At 29.0% G+C, this 20,154-nt stretch overlaps 1 protein-coding gene across 1 annotated transcript; it reads right to left on the reverse strand.

Annotated features, from left to right (window-relative positions):
* Positions 1-17,554: 17,554 nt before the first annotated feature.
* LOC132716316 (uncharacterized shell protein 26-like) lies at positions 17,555-20,140 on the reverse strand. Its single transcript, XM_060699562.1, has 4 exons — positions 20,003-20,140; positions 18,520-18,610; positions 18,071-18,147; positions 17,555-17,770 (listed from the first exon to the last, which is right to left on the reverse strand). The coding sequence occupies exons 1-4, from the start codon at positions 20,045-20,047 to the stop codon at positions 17,741-17,743; spliced, it is 243 nt and encodes an 80-aa protein (XP_060555545.1). The 5' UTR covers positions 20,048-20,140; the 3' UTR covers positions 17,555-17,740.
* Positions 20,141-20,154: the final 14 nt, after the last annotated feature.

A 20,154-nucleotide genomic window follows, 5' to 3' on the forward strand; every position in this document is an offset into this window, starting at 1 on the left:
CCAGGGTCCCAAACTAACTGCATGTATCTAAATTATCAAATTATCTACATATGGACAAATATATTTCGCAGTTTTTTTACGTGCATTCAAAATTAATAATTTAATAATTTGAAGAACCCATATGGGAACAAGGCCTGTTATCATATTTAAATAATAACCATTTTGTCAATCAAATGCTATGGAGGCTGCGTTCTGTTTTATATACTACATGAAGTAGGAACGAGACCACAAGTGACTTAGATGTTTCGATTTTTTATGTGAGAAAGTTTTCTTACTACCGTTAAGAATGTCGGTCGTTTTACTCAGGTGCCCGTTCATTCCTTTATTTATAACCAAAGGGTCACTTGTAAAACTCGAAAGTCGCCACATGATAATGTCAGTTTTATGAGCCGTGAAACCAAACCTATAATTACATGAATGAAAAGTTATTTTTAAAGCTTCATGCCTTTAAACATTAAAAATTTAAGCAATGGCGACTACATTTTTATTTGTTTGGGTCGTCAGACCAAACAAATAATGGTAGCGAAATTTCAGGCTCTGATATGCTTATTTGCAAAATAAGAAAGTAGTCCGAACCCCTGTAAGCGGTTACTTACCTTTATATGTACTCTAACGCTGAAAAAATAAGGGGGGATCACTGTGTAAGATTGTCAAATGACGGGCGCATTAATTTTCAAGCCTTCTCGGGAGAAGAAAAAGTAGTTCCCGATTGGTCAAAGATTTCAAATATTGTGTAATTCTTTACAGATATACGTGGTCGAGGGGTTACACGCTCGTTTAGAAAGAGAGATGACCCGAGTTCAAATCCAAGTTAAGGCAACTCATGATTTTTTTTGTTTTTGTTTTTAATTGTTTAAGCCAAATAAACAATGAATTACATATCAGTGTTGCAATAAGCCTTATAGCCAATTTACTACAGTTATGACACTAGAAACAACATTGGTGGCACTATACAAAAACAAATTGGTTTACAATCTCACAGCCTTCACCTTTCTGACATTCTGGGACCCAAACAAATTCAGCGCCTTCTGTGATTTGATTTAATTAAACATGACCATGATATTGCAAAATTGTACCAAATGACCTGCTTATCATTCACAAAATATAAATATATATAAATTGTTATCAAGTTATGATACTTTTTTTAGGTCATGACCTTGTTTTATTTTTTCAGGATGAAGCAAAAAGACATATCTTACTTCACTTAAACTCAAAGAAAAAACAACATCAATAAACAACAATAAACACAGCATTATATAACAACATTTTCTTTCTATAGAGCGCAACTACCTGATTCTGTAAAGATCGAAGTGTTTAACATACCCTAGGTCATTTTAAATAGGACAATTACATGTTGTAAATGTTAAGCGTGATCTCTTGAAATATAGTGCACAAATACATATAAACATTAAAAGTAAGCATTATAATACATTGCAAAACAGGTCCCTGGGTTCTCGTTTAAATTAATAAAATGTACAACTATGAAAAAAAATCACTCACATTATAATTGATATTAAATTTTAACATATTTTATTTTAGAATTATTACAAAGACAGAAATTGTGTGTGTACCGTATCTTTTGAAATAACAGTGTGTTCCGTATCATTTCAACATAACTTTATGAAAATATGCTAAAACATCACTGCATTCACTCGATACATTGGATATAGTAAATATATCAGATTTAACATGTATTTTTCTATGAAATAGTGTCAAAAAACATATGACTTGCTAGAAATTGCTTGTTATGACAAATGAGTGTGTACTGTTCCCCTCGGCCCAGGCTATGAAAAGAAAACTGTACTCGAATGTTCTCAAAAACCATTCAGGGGTTTTCAGAATTTTGATATACCGTGAATAACTGATATAATTACGGGTACTCTGCGCCTTATCTCATCAAAATCGGTTGAGTAATAAATAAGTTGTGAATAAAAAACATACCTGAATCGGGTGAAAAATCGGCGTGTTCCGTACCCGAAAAGTCACGTGGTATGGCCACATTGAGACTGGTTCGGTGAAAATAATTGGCTGGTTTCCCCGTTAAATAAGCTTGTAAAGCGATTTTACAACTCATTAGTTGTCATTCCCTAGGTATGTTAATTGTTCGTAGTTGGCATTCCGCTGCTTTCTGGCCTTAAGTGTATGAAGATGAAGATTTGAGTTGGAAGCCTTATGTTAAAGATGTTCTGGAATTTAGCAATTCTAGTATCTTCGTCCATGGCGAAAACAAAACATCTTTACTCGGATCTCCTTACTTTAGAGTGTCTATTTTAGCTATAAAGCTTGATGCTACATAATCATATCCTAGTTATATAAGTTGTCGTTCAATCTAATTTCTCTTGCTTAAAGTTAGTTGTTTTGGGTTAGTATTGCATTATTTTGTTCTTTGAAAAGAGGTCACAGGAGTCTCGTAGCTACAAAGGTTAGCTTGTGTTTGAGTATAGATTATTTAAGCAAATTTTCAGCTTTAAATGATTTGCTTGTAATAAATACAAAAGGTTAGCAATACATATAGTTGTACCGTTCAAAGCTACAAAGGTTAGCTTTTCAGAATAATAAGCTTAGCTTAGATTTCAGAAGTGCCGGGTGATAATTGGCTACCACGTATTTTATTCGATATATCTTTAAACGTGCATTTTACGTACTTACAGTCAGATATCAAACATACAGTTTTTTTATTTAAAGTTTTTGAATAATTGAATTATTTTGGTTTTCAGATATTTTTAGATTTTGAATTTTGAGAGACATACACAATTTAACAGATGGAAATTCAAAATTGAAATCCCTCGTTAATGATTTACCGAATATAATCTTACAAAGTAGAGCAGATAACACAAGAAAAAGTTATACAACATTCTTTTATAAGTGAATTTCATGGTGTAAAAGAATGGATATTTATCAACTTTTTCCAACTATGGATATTCATGTAGCACTATTTTTGTTATCAATGATACAAAATGAAAGTTCTTTCTCGGTAATTGAATAAGTATTTTTACAGTTTAAAATGGGTAAATGACATTTCGGAGGTCAACAACCCATGTAGTTCTAAAATAGTAATCATAATGTTAGATTCTGCAAAGAAAATATGCGGTCAGCCTATCGAAAAGAAAAAAAAAAACCTATTATTTCTGTTATTATACATGCTATGTTTGTAATGCATCCTCCAAACGAAGCATTTGTATCATCTAAGATCGCTAGTTTTTGTAACATTAGGTTTTGCCGGGCTTTTGAGGGTTTCTGAACTTTATAGCTTATAGTGTTGTGACATTACTTTTCATACAAACTATTTTGAAGTGAAGGTACTTTCAAGTAAAACAGATCAATCTTACAAAGGGGAAATAATTCAAATTTTGAAAACTGACAATTTTGCTTGTCCCTATAATATTTTGCAAATATTTTTCAAAATGGGCAATATTTCAATTGCCGACGATTTTTTTTCTCTTCCGTCAACTTTCCTTTTGTAAAAAAACGTAATGATTACGTATTTAGAAATTTTAGTCGTCTGTCCTATACACGATGTATAGAAATTTTAAGGGTATTATTAAATTCTCTGGGTCTTAACGCGGATGATTATGGAACACATAGTTTGAGAAGAGGTGGTGCGAAAGTTAGCGCAATGTTGTTTTGAAAACATGTGACATAGAAAAGTGACAAAGGTACGGACGGTTACGTTCTTGAAAACATTAAAGAAAAATTGAGTGTTACAAAAAACTTGGGTTTATAAAAAAGTCATTTAAAAACGCATTTTATAGATAGGATATTTTCAATTTGTTATAATCATGTAATTGTTTTAACGCATGAAGCATTATATGTTAACCTTAATAAATTATTTTCTTTAAATTTATAAAGATTAAGGTATTCTGGGACTTGTACCGACGACGCTTACAAATACTCCCTTCAGCAATACTCCCTCCATGTTGTGTTGTTTATTTTTTCAAAGGTGTATCATTAAAGAATGTAAGTGATCTATGCTCGTGTGAAAGTAACGAATTTATTTGTCAAGCCGTTTAGACGTGAAATTTCCGAAAATATTGAAATAGTTTCGGTTATATTATACAGAAAGATTTGTAAATTTTTATAACAAGTGTTTTCTTTTCAGGATTATGTACAGCTCGGAGCAAAGTAAAAACATGTGTCTTTATACGCAAAATAAATAATATACTTTAAAAATCGATGAGGCATATTCAATTAATTCCGATTTGATTCACTGTGTATTATTATTCTGTTTGCATATAATTATGTACATGAAAGGAGTTTATTTCAGGTAGAAATTATCTGTGTCTTTGTCTATTCATAATTTTCAAAATTCGTTTCCTTTTACCATTAACAAAAATTTTAGACCGCTAAATTTGGGTTTTATGTCAGGTAGATTCGAAGGAGCCGCTGGACTCGAGCCTGGATTCATCCTCCCTCCCGCGTTGGAGAAGGGTTGGGTATCCTGACTTTTCGAACATTTTCAATAACTTCTGTTTTTACAAAACTCCCTTATTCAGATATATTGGAAAGTATATAATTCGGTACTTTAACACGAAGTATTTAGTATATTGTAACAGGTGAATTTGCTTCGTAAATTTATTACTATAAGTCATATTGAAGCTTTTTTGGACGTTTGTCTTAACAAAAATTGATATGTGGATTTATATCAAGAATATTGTCTTTGTTGGTTTGGAAAATAAACGTTTAGTGGAGGCGGCTTACAAATACTCCCTCTAGCCTCTTTAAACTCCATGTTTTGTTGTTTAGTATTTCAAAGGTGTATTGTTAATGAATGTACATGATTTATGCTCGTTTGAGTGTAACGAATTAGAGCATAGTTGATAAACAGCTTTCTTTTAGAAAACTAAATGTCTAAAAGCTTTAAGTTTACCAAAGGATTTTTCAAGTACAAATTTGGGATCAAATTCTTCCACATTACTGAAATTATTTAGAAGTCTGATCCGATCAAAATCAGATTATGGTTTCTGCAAGAAAATTTTATCTTCAAATGCTAGATACCATACAACACCAGGGTTTACGTTTAGCTTTAGGTGCTTTTCGCACCTCGCCTATAGAAAGTCTATATGCGGATGCTGGGGAACCATTGCTTCATCTTCGTCGAAAAAAAACTATCACTTCAATATGCAACTAGTATTTCATCTAATAGCAAAAATCCAGCTAAAAATATTATTTTCAAACCAAGATATACTGAAAACTAATGTTAACAAACCAAAGGAAATTAAACCATTAGGTCTTTGTTTAAAAGATGATTTGGAAAATTTTAAAATGAATCCAGACAGTATCCTTAAAAATGACGATGAGGATATTCCACCTTGGACTTATAATTCCCCGATAATTAATATTAACCTTTCAAATATAATATTGGACTTATAATTCCCCGATAATAAATATTAACCTTTCAAATATAAAAAGTCATTAAATTCACCTGAACATTTCAAAGAGAAAAACATGAAGATTTTATACATATTTATACGGACTGTTCAAAAGAAGATTGCAAAGACGGTGCGATTATGTTTGAAAGTGATTTTACATCTAGTATGAGGTTACCAGATAATGCATCAATTTTAACTGCTGAGGCAAAAAGTAAAGATTAAGCATTGTCATACATAGAACAGCATACCCATGATAAATTTGTGATATTTTCTGACTTGCTTTCTATTTTAATATCCATTAAAAATAAAAATCTGACAATATCTTGATAAAGAACCTTATTTTACGATTTCATGATATACTTAAAACAAAATCTGTTAAATTATATTGCTTTCCAAGTCAGGTATACGAGGAAGTGAGAAAGTAAATGCTTTAGCTAAAAAATTATTAAATTTTCAAAAAACTGACTTATTGTTACCTGCTAGTGATTTTAGACCGGCTATAAAAAAACTCGTATCATCTGAATGGACAGCAAATTGGGGGAAAGCCGTTTTTAATAAACTTCACGATATAAACCCATCTCTTGACGTGTCACCATCTCCATGTCTGTCAAACCGCTATGATCAAAAAGTTCTTCTTCGATGCCGAATTGGACACACTCAAATTACCCACTCTTATCTCCTCACGAATGACAATGCCCCTTTCTGTAAAGCTTGTAATGAAATAGATTTTTTTTGTGTGTTAATTTGCTCAAAGAACTCTTTCATACAATTCCATCAAAAAACATCATTGATTATTTGAAAGAGATAAACCTGTATTCTAGGATCTAATTGGCTCATTGTCGTTGTTATTTATTAAGTTTAAAATAACATTTTAAGCCTATTGTAGCACTCAGCACGATATGGCCAGTTATGTGATGACGTGCCGTAAAAATCAAAAAAAAAAAAAAAAAAATCATGTTAAAGGTTGCTAATAGGAAGAAATATTCACGGAGGTCAACGCATCAAAGTCTGACATACCCTTCAAAGGAAGGGTTGACAAGAATTTCATTTACAGAGATGAATGATATCTTCATTGTAAATACATGAAATAACTTATGCCTTTATAACTTTATTACTTTTGTATATACATGTATTTGAATGCAAATCGTTTAGCACAGTTGGCAAAAGAGCTTTCAGATTTCAGATTACGGCAAGAAAATATAATTATTTAAATTAAGTGCAGAATTTCACGTAAGTATTGAAGTGATTCAAACAAAATGAACTATACTGGCCCTATTTGCTATGTTCTGTTCTGTTTTTTCTTTCTTTCATCTACATTTTCGAAATATCAGTAAATAGTAAATAAATAATTAATTCGTTAATGTAATATTTGAAAGATAATTTTAGAAATATTTCAGTTTTATTCAATGCCGTCAATAGTTGATTGCAGCTGCATGCCATACAACAGTTAAAACATGGCTTCATACAAAATTGCAAAATTTATATGCACTGTCTTTTTTATGTGAAAATAATAACTTTATCATAAATAAGATTAAAATAGAATTATTTATTAACATTGATAATAGTTTGAACGTTTGTTCATGATGATATAACAGTTTCCGAGTATATAAACGTAGCCTTTAAGGCTGGCTGATAGTCCATTATCTTCCGCATTATAACTGTTCATCTGTAACTAAACCATTTTTATTAATTTTTAAGTATTTAGTATAATTTGATAAATTAGCTCTTTTGATATTTTGCACTTATGTAAAAGTCATTTTACGATGCCGATGAAAGAAAATCTGCCCTTATATCAATTAAGGTACCTTGCAGTTCATGAAAATCAAGTGTGTTTTATGAAATACTGCACGTAAGTTAGGTAATTTAATATATGATCATATGCCAATCCACAACTGCTGATTTGTAACTAAATATGTGTACAATAACAACATTTATTATTATTATTAGAAAAATCCGAGTATCAAAAAATTATCTTTGGTTGTTATTTCTGTCAAGTTATTAGACATACACGTCCTAACAGCATCGCTTTTCTTTCGTAAAAATGAAGAAAAATGTCAGAAACAACATACTAGTCGAACAAATGTCCATGCATGAATATATTTATCCCATTGAAATAAAACAAAACTGAAGATTTTTGTTTTTCTTTTAAAACTGATGTATGTCAAATTAACGATCTATTTTACATGTATATAAAAAGGTTATTAATAGATAATTGTTCTTTTTTTTTCTCCCTTTATCTCAAATATTATTTTGATGATTTAGAAATATATTTTTGATGTCCAAGATCCATTGATAAAAGTTCATGTAAATGTTGAAGTAGCAAACTTACCAGTTACTTTTATTCTTTTAAAGTGTCATTTAAGAAATTACTGTCCTTGCGCCTCGTCCTTTTTGGTTAGGTCTTATTTGGCTCCTTGCCACTGGCTCTTGTTGCTGGATCGTTTGAGGGTTGCATTCAATGAACGCCACATTTCCCTTGTTGATCTTGTTTACCATATTTAGCGTGATTACATGTTAAAAATTTCATTGACAACCTCACAGAACAATTTTTGTATGCTATGCTGACATTCAACCTCAGGCACAGTTTTTTCCGACAAACCTTACAACAAGTAGTTCTCAAAACAGCTTAAAAACTAGCAATGTAAAAGAAAGAAATATTTAAATTTTGTTACAAGTATCCATCAAATAACCACGCATTCAAAGTTTAAAAGTAGCTTTGGCTAATAAAATTGTCAATAAATGCACAACAAAAAATTACGCGGATGAATATTAGTTTAATCAATGAAAATGGCTCGGCTATTTTCATAAAGCTTTGGATTATTGTGATCGGAATTAAACGCCCCTAAATGAAAATTTGTTATTTAGACTTTCTGAAAAATAAAGTAAGGATGTTGACTCTAGGACAGGGAAAAATTTAGGGCAGTCGACAATTGATCAATTCCTACCATAAGTTAAGCACCCGATAATTTAATCCACGTAAAGAAGATGCTATTCTAGCGTTGTAATTTACTGAAGACTTCTTCGCGTATTACACAAATAAATCTGACTGTCCAGTAGTGAAAATATATACATATATTTTTATATGTCGGACAGTTTGCGCGAGAAGATGTTCGCCAAAACATTAACATCAGTGTTTAACAACAGGTTTTACCTAGAAATTAATAAGAATTACACATCATAAATTGAAATTTTAAATTTATAAAATGGTTTTATTCAGTTTAATTATATATAATATCACCGTGACCGATGGGTTACATGCCCGTTTACAATGAGAGAGGTATGTAGTTCAAATCTCAGTCGTAGCAACCTTTTTTTTAGCGATTTTATAAGAATTAGCCAGGATATGCAAGGATTAAGTGTGGCTGTCATAAAAATAAACATAAATGATTTCATGATGCAAGTAAAAACTCTTGTCATACAAAATTTCGTATAGATCAAACTCAAACTATCAAAACGCAGTCGCTGCAACTCGGTGCCCTGCAAGATTAATTGAAGTATTTCAAAATTAACTTATACAGGAATATACATACATCTATACAATACTATTTTATTTTTTTTTAGATTGCAAAGATCAGAAAATACCACAGAGCTCGCAGCCCTTTGATCAAGATATGGCAAGACATGCAATACGATTTTATGAGAAAGTATACACAAAATATTTTTTTGTTTTTATTTTAATTAGAAGTCGAACCATTGCCTTCCAGTGACTGTTCGAAATTTAATTTCATTATAAAGATGAGTGATATCTTATAAGTAAATAAATGAAATACCTGATATACCTATAACTCATACTTCAATGGCTTATTTTCACTTCTTTATCGATTTGTATAATTTTACGGGCAAATAATTTAGTGAAGGCGCCTTAAGAATAATATGTTGTTTGTTTTCTAATTGCTTTTCTGATTAAATTAAATATCGGCAAAAGAAGTTAATTATTAAGATTTCTTTTCCGATATGACTTGAGTATTTTAGGGATTCAAACAACTGTAATTATAAAACTCGTCTTGATATTGTGTTGTTCATTACCGGCTAAAGGGCAATAGATTATTTGACTATCTAGCATGCAAAAACTAAGTATATGAATGCCTAGACTGTTTCAATTGCATTTGACGTAGACTGATCGAACTGATTTTCAATAGATTTGCCGTCCTTTGAAAGCTTTGAATTAAAAGACATTTGTGCGATTATCTAAAAGTTACTATTGTAAACATGTGCTGAAGTCCTGCGTGCTTAACAGCCGAGACAATTAATATGCAGATTCATTGCATTGCACTTATTATACTTGTACTTCAAAAGCATAAATGCTTATCGCGCAAATACAGCACTAAAAATAAAAAACTTACGCCCTGACTTTTTCATAACTTTTCATATGCTTTCAACAAACTGTATGACATATATGTATGTTACGATTAATCAAATTCACAAAAACATGTCTGTCATTTTTATATAAAAACTTACACGCGACGTTTTCCTTTGTTTGTATTTAGATAATTTGACCAGCTATACATACAAAATATTTCAAATGATACATACAGATGATAATTTGAGCGTTTATAATATTCTGTTGAAATAAATATCGCCTTTTTAATCTTTATCTTCAACCTAATTAGAGTTTTTGTTTTGTTTTTGAGATTGTTCCTTTTTAATGGATATTTTCATATGCAGTATGATTAATATAAATAAGTTTCAAAATACATTTGTAATTTCATTTGCTGGAGCCTACAATGAAAAAATAAAACAACTCTACAATGTTTAGGAAAAACTTTATTCTATTTCACTTACATCATTTGCAAATACCAATCGTTGATAGTTCATTTTGCATTTTAAAATTTAAGTAATATTTTCTATCTATTTGTCAGTTTATTTGCATTTCCGGTTAAGCTTAAACTATTGCACATGTTTCAATCATAATGTTCATTTTTTTGTACAATATCATAAAGAATAAACATCATTCAAAGTTCTTTGTCAGTACTTTGTGATTGGTTTTCGTTTTAAAAAATGTTGAAGCATTTCATTTGAATGCTACTTAACCGATATACATCAGGCTATGTATTTCAGCTAAATGTATTGTGGTATCTAATAGAAAAGCACACTTCACTGAAATAGCGCCACGGAATCGAATTGTGGGGAAACCTTTTTGAAAATTAAAAAGGGGTGGTTGTTTTTTGAAAAAAGCTTTTTTAGGGAAATTTAAAATTGTTTTTTGTAAAATTTCTAAATTTAAAATTTTGGTAAAAATTTGAAAAAATGGGGTGGAAATCCAAACCCCGCGTTTAATTTATAAAATGGGCAAGGGCCCTCCTTTTTTAAAAATTATTTTGGAACTGCATGGGTCGGTAAAAATCAAAGGGAAATTTTGAGGGGGGGGTAAAAAAATATTTTTAGGGGCCCAAGCAAAAAGGGGCTGCAAGGGCGAAGGGAAACCCAAAACTGGGGTTTAAATTTTCATAGTTTGCATGTTAAAAAAAGGTTTTTTGCCCAAGCAAAGGGGCCCAAAAATTTTTTGTAACCCCAAAATTTGGGAAAGGGATTTTTTTCAAAACAAAGACCAAAAAGTGTTTTTTTCAGGGGTTTTCGGGGCCAAAAATTAGATTTTGGGGCTTTTTTTGGATGTAAAAAGGAAAATTGGGCACAGTTCAATTTTTAAATTTAAATTTTTGGGGAAAATTCGGGCATTGGAAAAAAGTAGTTAAAACATTTTAAATCTTTTTTAAAAATAAAAACGATTCTTTCCGATTTCTTTGCAGGGGAAATGTGTTTTTTAAAAAAAATGTGTTTTTTAAATTTTTTGATTTAATCAACCCCTTTTTTATTTTTTTTTTCCCAAAAAAAAATTTTTAAAAAGGGAAATTTTTTTTATACCCCTCTGCCATAGAAGTTTTTAAATAATTAAAAAAGGAAATTTTTTAAATTAAAATGGCCCGGTTTCATTGGGGTTTTATTTTGCTTTTGATATTTAAAAAAGGGTTAGAAAAAATTTTGAAGGGTTTCCAACTATTAAAAAAATTTTAATCTTTTTTTAAATTCTTTTAAACCCAAAATAGAGCTTACAAAACTTTTTGAAGTAGTTTTTATTTTTCTTAAAAAAAAGGAAATTGGAAATTTTTTTTGATGAAAGGTAGGTATCAATTTAATTTATATTTTAAGTATCCCAATTTTTTTTGGGGGGAAAAAGTTTTCCCCATTCCTTCCCGTATTTCCCCCTAACCTTTCAAAGGGAAAAAAAGTTCCAAAACCTGCAAAAATTTTCAAATTTTTTGGGGCCCCCCGTTCGGGCTTTCTTTTGGGGGGTTTTTGATTTTTCTTTACTTTTTTTTATTTAAAAATATGTAAATTCAAAAATAATCTATTGGGGGTTTTTGTTTTTTTTTTTTTTGCTATTAAAAAATTGTAATAAAGTTTAACCCTTTTTAAAAAAGATATTTTTAATTTTATTTTTTTATTTTTACAAGGGTTGGGTTAAATAAAACCTGGGATATTGTTTAAAAGTTTGCATTTTTCTTGGTAAATAGTATTTCACGTGTATTTTCATATGAATTTTTACATATCAAAAGTATAATAAATTTTAAAAAAAAATAAAAAAAACATTTTTCATTCCAAAATAAACTAAATTAAATAAGGGAAAGGGCAAATTTTCAAAATTTTAAATTTTTGATTTTTGGGAAAAATTCAGATTTTATTTTAAAAATTTAAATTATTTAAGGATACAAAAACAAAAAAAACTTTCCAAATTTCCCCAAACATTTTTTTCTGAAATTGGGGAAATTTTTTGAAACTTTAAATTAAACCCTTTATATTAATTTTCAAATTTCCCTATTTTAAAAAACAATTTAAAAAAAAACCCAATTTCCCGGGTTTGAAAAATAAAAGATTAAAAAATTTAAAAATCATCTTTGAGTTTAAATTTTTATTTTTTTTTATTCCTGGTCAAATTTTTAATTTTCTTTAAAGCGAAAGGGAAAAAAACCCTCCAAAAAACACAAAAAAAGCCACAATTTTTTTTTCTCGTTTAGGGAAATACCCAAAATTTTTTGATAAACTTTTTATCCCCCAAAGGGTTGTGGTTTTTTCTAAAAATTTTAATTTTTTAAAAAAACCCCTTATCCATTTCCCTGACTCTTTTAATTTTGAATTTTTTAAAAAAGGAAAAAAATGTTTCAAATTTTAAGAAATTTGGGGTTTGTTTAACCAAGGGGGGGTTGTTTGGGGAAATTCCCCCCCCAAATGATTTTAATTTTTAGAAATTTGGGGTTTTAGGTTTTCCCGTTTATGAAAAAATTTTTCAAGAATTTTTTTTTTGATTTATTTGTTTCACTAAAAACATTTTAGGGGAAACCTACCCAAAAAATATTTGATGCTTTTTTTAAAATTTTAACGGTTTTTGTCCCATGAAAATTTAACAATTTTTTTTTTAAAATGGTTTTAATTCCCGGGAAAAGGGGCCGGGCCCCCGGGTGTTTTGGGGGCGTTGCTTTAAAATGGGGGCATTTTTTCCATTTATGCCAAAAGTAAAAGGGGTTTTAATTAAAAACCAAAACCTGCAACATTTTTCAATTTTGCCCAAATTTTTTTTTAAAGTATTTTAAAATTTCTTTTTTTTTTTTGCCCTTTGTTTGATTTTTATTCTCAAAAGGGGGGGCTTTAAACTTCGAAGTTTCATCAAAAAATTTTTAAAAACAATGAAGTAAAACCTGTTGGGGGTTTAAAAAAAACTTTTTAAAAATTTGATAAGAAAAACAAAACATTTTAAAAATAAAAATTCTATATCGGTGGTTTTTTTTTGGGACACCAAAAATAAGTTCAATTACTAAAAATTTTTTTATTTCATAACAAATATATTTATCAAATATCTTGACATAAAAAATTTTTTGGATTTCCTTGGTATTTTTATGGCTCTTTCAAATGGTTTAAAATTTTCAATTTTAAAACCCTACCCTAAAAAAATTGGGGGGGTTTTTTTTTTGGGTGTTGTTCTTTTTCAAAAGATAATTTAATTCTGTTCCCAAACCCCTTTTTTAAAATCCCAAAATTTAAAAAAATTTTATCGATCTTTTTCATATTTAAAAAAAAGGGGCCCAATTTAATAATAAAAAAATTTTTCAATGAATTAAAACAAAAAAAGCAGGGTTTTTCCTTTTAAAAAAAATTTCCCTATTTCAACCCCCTTTTAAAGGGAAATTTCAAAAAATTTCAAAAACGTTTAAAATTTTCCCAAATTTTTAAAAAGCTTTAACATAGTTTTTTTTATTTAAAAACGCCCCTTTTAAACATTGGGGGGCTGGGATTTAAAAAATTTTCAAAAAAGTAAAATTTTTCGCTTCCTTTTGGGTACTTTTTGGTTTTTAAACTTAGGGGAAAAATTTAAAAACGTGGGGCTGGCCTAAAAAGATAACTGAATGGTTTTATTAATTTTAAATTTAAATTTAATTTTAAAAAGGCCCAAAAATAAAAAATGGTTGGGTTATTTTGGGGAAAAGGTTTTTATGGTTTAAAGGGTTTAAATTTTTAAAAGGGAAAAGTTTTTTTTAAAATTTAAAAAAAAAAGGGATGGCCTTCTGTAAATTTTAACAGGAAAAGGGCCATTTTAAACGTTGAACAAAAATTTAAACAAAAATTTTTAATTTAGTTGAAATGAACCATTTTTAAAAAGGTAATATTTTTTTGTTTTCACCGAAATAATTTTTTGGGCTGCACTTGGCCCCCTTGCAGATTCGTTGCCCACTTGTAGGGTAAAAAGGGCAAAAGCTTCCTCATTAAAGGGTTTGGGAAAACCCTTTTGGCCCTTTGGGGTTTTCCCCCAAAGGGTTAATTTAATTATGACTTTCCGGTTTTCTAAACTTTGTTGTTAGTAAAGTTGCAAGTAAATGTTGGGGGGGCCAAAAAAATTTCCCATGGGTTTTTTGGGGTTTTGGGGAAATTTCCAAAAAACAGCCAAAAAAACCAAAAACCTTTTTTTACATTTTTTTTTAAGGGGCAAGGGAAGCTAAAATTACCTTTCAAAAATAAAATTTAACAAAGGGAAATTTGTCTTATTTTTTATTTGGGAAATTTTGAAAGAAAATTATATTTTTTAAAAAGTGCTTTCCCCGTACGGGGTTAAAAAAGGGGAAACTCCCAATTTAAAAAAAATGTATTTTTGTTTTTTTGTTTTTAAAACAATGAGAAAATCTGTATAACCCATTTAACCCCAATTTCTTGTATAGGGTTTTTAAAAAACTTTCTTATGATTTTTTCAAAACTAAAATTTGCAAAGACGGGGTTTTTTAAAAATTAAATGTGTTAATTTTTTTTTGGGCAAATTTCTTGAAATTTAAATTTTTAAAAGGTTTAAATAAAAAAGAAATTAATTTTTAAAAAGGGGGATTTTAGAGCCTACTTTTTTATTGGGGGAAGTTTTTTAAAATGATTTTAAACCCAAAACCCGAAAAAGTATCACCTCTTTTTTCTTTCCAAAATTTTCCAAAAAAAACATCAAAATTTTTATTTCAAAAAAAATTGTTTTTAAATTTAAAGTAACATTCCCGTTTAAAATCAAATTAAAAAAAAAATTTGATTGAAAAAAAAAAACAAAAATTATGTTTTGGGCTTTTCCCAAAAGGGTTAAAATTTTTGGGTTTTTGCAGGGGCATGGGGCCCCATTTTATTTTCTAGGTTTACTTTGCAATATTGGTTTTTTGAGGGGAAAAATTTAAAATTAAAACATGCTGATTAAACTTTTTTTCATTTTTAAAAATACCGTTTAATTAAATTTTCAATATTTTGCACTTTGAAAAAATGGGGGATATAAAAATTTTTATTTTCATTTTTTCAATTTAAAAATTTTTTTTGAAATTTAAAAATGGCTTTTTTTGTATAAATCTAGCAATCACGTTCTTTCTCAAATTTTTCCTGTCGGTTTTTTAAGTTTTAAACCTTTCCCAAAAAATACAAGGGGCTTCACTTTCACAAAAATGTTTTTCATTTTTTATACTTTTTGGGGAAAAAACGAATTTTTGGACTAAGGGAAATTTTTTTACTAATTGAATGGGAAACCCTTTGGGAACTTTTCCCAAATGGGATATTATTTTAAAATTAAAATTTTTAAAGGGTTAAAAAAATACCTTTTTATTTTACATTATGGGTTGCCAAAACCCTTGGGTTTTAGGGGCCATCTTTTGGAAAAAGTTTTTTAAACCTTTAAATTATTATTTTAAAATTTGGGTTTAAAAAAAAGCCCCATTTTCTGTTTAAAAACATCTTTTTGGGAAAAGGGTTTTTAAAAACAATTAAAAATTTTTAAAAAAATTTATTTAAAAATTTTAAAAGGTGTCTAAAAGGCCAGGTGCCTTTTTTTGGGAAATATTTTTTTTTTTTATTAAAATTTTAATTTTGTTATAATTTAGAAAAAATTTTTTATTTATGATGAAAAAAGCTTTTCTATTGAAAATTTTTGATGACATCTCTAAATACTTAAATTGGGGGGTTTTTTTAAAATTTTTTTTTTTTTTGGGAAATTCCCCAAAAAGGCATTTTGGGTTTGTGATAAATTGGGGGGGATAAAAATGACGGGAAAAAAAATAAAAAAACCAATTTACAGGGGACATCAGATGTTTTAAAAGGTATGTTTCAAAATACAATTTTAAGGAAAAAAAAATTTTTTTCACTGGGGGCCATTCCCACCCAAAAACGGGTTTTCCAAGGGGAAATTTTTTTTGAAAAAAAGGGGCAATAAAAAATAATTTTGTTCCCGGGTTTTGACGAAATGAACAAAGAAAAAAAAAGAAGGGGTTTGAAGAAGAAAAAAAAACTGGGCATTAGTTTTAAGGTTTGCTTGGGGTTTTAAAAAAATGGGGGGTATAAAGAAAAAATTTGCTACAGAAAAAAAAGTTAGGAAAATCTTGAAGATTTCAAAGGGGGGATAAGGGGCTAAAAATGAAGGGGGAAACGTTTTTTTCCTTTGAGCAAATACATTTTTCCCTCATTGCTTAAATTTTAGTATGTTTTAATGGGGGTTTTAATAAGATTCAAGCTTCCCCAAAAAATGGAAAATAAAAAAAAATAAGTATAAATTGAAATTTAGCAATACGCAACACAAATTCAAAAGGGACATTTTTTTAAATTTAACCCAAAAAAAACAGGGTTTTCCCTAGGGAAAAAAAAAAAATTGGGGGTTTTAAAAAAGGGGGAAGAGCATTTTCTGGGGTTTTTTAAGTTAATGAAGGAAAAAAAGGGGACCCTGGCTATTATAAAAATTTTATTTACGGACGGGGCTTAACCCAAAAATAAAAAAGTTGCGACGGAGGGAAAAGAACCTTTTTAAAATTTTCATGGAAATTTTCCCTGTTCTTACTTTTTTGGGTAAAAAGTGAATAAAACTATTTTCAAAATTAAATTTTCATAAATTCACGGGTATTTTTTTTTATTAAAGGGGAAACATGGAAAATGTTTTAAATTTTTTTTTATTTTTTAAATTTTTTCAAATTAAAAAATTTTTTCCCAAAAAAATTTTAAAAAAAGGGGTTAGGGGAGATGATTTCGGAACATGTGGAAACAAATTTCCCTTTAAAATGAAAAAGAATTTAATTTCCATATTTTGGGGCCCCTTTTTAAAACAAAAACCCAAAACGTATACGTCAATAGGGTTTTATTTTTTATCAAAAAGGGCCCTTAACCGGTCTTTGTTTTTTCTTGAGCAATAATAATTTTGTACCAAATTTAAAAAAAACCTTAGGGATTAAAAGGCGATTGAAAAACCCCGGCAAAAAATCACCAAAAAATAAAGCCGGTTTTTAAAATTTTTTTCCTTTCACCCCTATGCTTTTGTTTACAATTTTGGTTTTTAACGCCCCCAAAAAGTTGAAAGTAATTTTCAAAAATATCTCCCGTATTTTAATATCAAGTACCCTATGTATTAAAATTTTTTCCCGTTTTTAAAATTTTTGGGATATTTTTGGGCCTAATTTTATCTAAATTTTTCATTATAAAAAACCCCAATATAAAATTGGAAAAACAAAAAAAATTTACAAGAAATTAAAAAAATACATATCCCCTTGTACATGAAATAAAAACAGCTTTTTCTAAAAATTTGTTTTTTTTTTTTTTAAATTCATTTTATTTTTTTTCAGTAAAAAATATAAATTTTTATACAAATTTAAAGGAAAAAAAAATTTCAATATGAGTGAGTTTATTCCGCAGTCGTAGTACAGTACATCTGTAGAGACACCAAATAGGAACGAGGCAACCGATTTCAGATAACATGTGAAAATAGCTGAATTCAAAATTTCCATATTTCGAATCAACGAATGCGGCTAACATTGTCATAGTCAGTTATTCTACTTTAAAAAATTCTCAGTCAAATGAATTACATCCTGTTTTTATGCAGATATGTTTATTTACTTCAGCAAACATCGGTATAAATGTACCTAAAAATGTAAAAGAAGTGCATCAATTATCACAACTTATTTGCTTAAGCAAAGAATGCATGCGATTTGAATAATTTCTCTAAGTTAGAAATATATACGTAACTTAAAAAATTAAATTGGAAAAGTTTGATAAAAAAATAAGATAAGAATATCAAAATTATAATGCATCCCACTAATTAAATGATTGCAAATTTTCATTAGGTGTCTTGAGTTATTGTTTATTTTTGCGAAGAATTAAGCATTGAAAATAACAAGGCGGAATTTTAAAATATTTGACTTCTAAAATAACTTAATCCTTACGTCATCAATATATCCAACAAAACCACGCCCATGACAGCTGCCAATCATTATGCCGTTGTATCGAGTGTTGATATTGCCTGTAACAAATTAAAAGTATTAACCGCATGCATGTTCTTCATATCGTGAAATGAGTGCAGATGTATCAATTTTTGTAGACGCTGATCTTGAGTTTTTGCTAGCTTTAGCAATTAGAGAAGATGGTGTTCGTAAATTTAACAAACGTGTGTGTGTATAAAAGATGTTCGTAAAACTGCTTATAAGCTGTCACTATTCAAATAACGTAAGCTGTATATTTTGCTTTTAAAGATTTTATATATTTAATATGAAACAAATAGAAAAAAAACACCAATTGGTTTACCACTTTTTTATATTGGTTGACAAAATAGAAGAAGACGAAGAAGAAGACGAAGAAGAAGACGAAGAAGAAGAAGAAGAAGAAGAAAACCCACCTTGAAGTGGAGCAGTTTTTGAGCTTCCATCAACTTGAGCTGTCACAGTGCTACCGTCATACATCAATTTTACATTTGTCCACACACCTTCCTATAAATAAAACATAAAATCAATCAGGCTTTTCCCATATCCGTCAAAACTTTTAAAACGCAATACAATTAGACATTAAAAGTTACTTTCTGACACATTGTGATTTACCGCAAATAGGTTTTTGAAATCTCAATGGCAAAAAGTACTTACAACAACAAAAATTAAGAACAACCACTTAGTGTTAATCAGTCAAGTAAATCTATTTTTTATAAAAAATATTCAAAAACATGAAGTTGATTAAAAACTTTAAGTACGTTTGTACAAAATTAAATTGGTCGTGCGGCTGCGCCATGCCTGACCAATATAAATTTGTTATAAATACGTACTAATAAACTTTAATTTATGCTTAACTTCGTGTTATTTGCATATATCCTCATGTATGTATTATACCTTGACTGAAAAGAAAGTTTTCTGTCTGTCTGTCTGTCTGTCTGTCTGTCTGTCTTTTAAGGAGGAATGATTAAACATGGAGTTCAAGTAGTTATTTCATACAGAACTGATAGTTGAAACTGAATATACAGAATTTCATATAAACAATGAGGAGATCAGAAGCCTTGTGGTTAAGGTGATCGTCTCCAAACACAGGAGTCGAAAGTATAAACCATACAGAGGTTAATTATATGAAAACAGAACTGGTTAGTGCATGAAGTCGATTAAAAAGTAGTAATAACCCGTTCCATGTTAAGTTTAAAGTTTTTTAGTACGTATTTACAAAATTAAATTGGTCAGGCACCAATTCAATTTTGTAAATACGTACCAGTTTCAAGTGTTTAAATTATTTCTTATAAACAGTCGATTTATTAGATTGATTAAAAGCTTGTCGATTTATCAAAGTAAATGTGTAACGAGTTATATTTGAAATACTGCAATCCTATTAAATAAAAAAAATTCAAACACTAAAATTCAAACACTAAAATTCAAACACTTAAACAGGGTATATACTATATATAGACTTTAAAGGTGATTAAAGATCCTGTAACACAATTTTTAATATTTAAATTATAAATATGATACCCAAATTAACATTAATCAATATTGTAGGTTCCAAAAAGCATTATTTATAAAGATATTACCGAATTTATCATTTTATGTAAATAAAGGGCGGTTATAGAAAAATTGTCTATAAAGTTTAAGTCAATTTTTACAGTAAAAAGTGAATGCATATATTTTAATGATTACATATAATAAGCACAAATATTTTACATATTATAAGCACAAATATTTACAGTACATATTTTACATATTTACCGATGTTAAAAAATTATTTTATTTGAAGAATTATGTACACATATATTATTTCACTTTTTGTGGTCTACCACTTTGATCACAACATACAGGATCTTCAAATTAATATTGTGATTAACCAAATTGCATGTCAGTTAAATAACTTACTGTGAAGGGTTGTCGAACCTCTGCTTGCTCAGTGATGCTTCCCATTCTTGATTCTATCCTGAATACAATTTCTTTTGTTTGCAGATCAAGAGCAATTTCAACAGAACCAAATCTTCCTCCGATACAATTGGATATTAACACCTGGAATAAAA

This window comes from Ruditapes philippinarum, unplaced genomic scaffold (assembly GCF_026571515.1).
Source record: "Ruditapes philippinarum isolate M1 unplaced genomic scaffold, ASM2657151v2 ctg15873_1_1_1_1, whole genome shotgun sequence".
Lineage (NCBI taxonomy): Eukaryota > Metazoa > Mollusca > Bivalvia > Venerida > Veneridae > Ruditapes > Ruditapes philippinarum.

Bases quoted from the DNA above. Each gene is read 5' to 3' on its own strand.
- LOC132716316 (XM_060699562.1), bottom strand. From the start codon at position 20,047: ATGGGAAGCATCACTGAGCAAGCAGAGGTTCGACAACCCTTCACA. The intron at 18,611-20,002 runs GTAAGTTATTTA...TTTTATTTATAG, and splicing joins AGGTTCGACAACCCTTCACA to GAAGGTGTGTGGACAAATGT. The intron at 18,148-18,519 runs GTGGGTTTTCTT...AATTTGTTACAG, and splicing joins AAAAACTGCTCCACTTCAAG to GCAATATCAACACTCGATAC.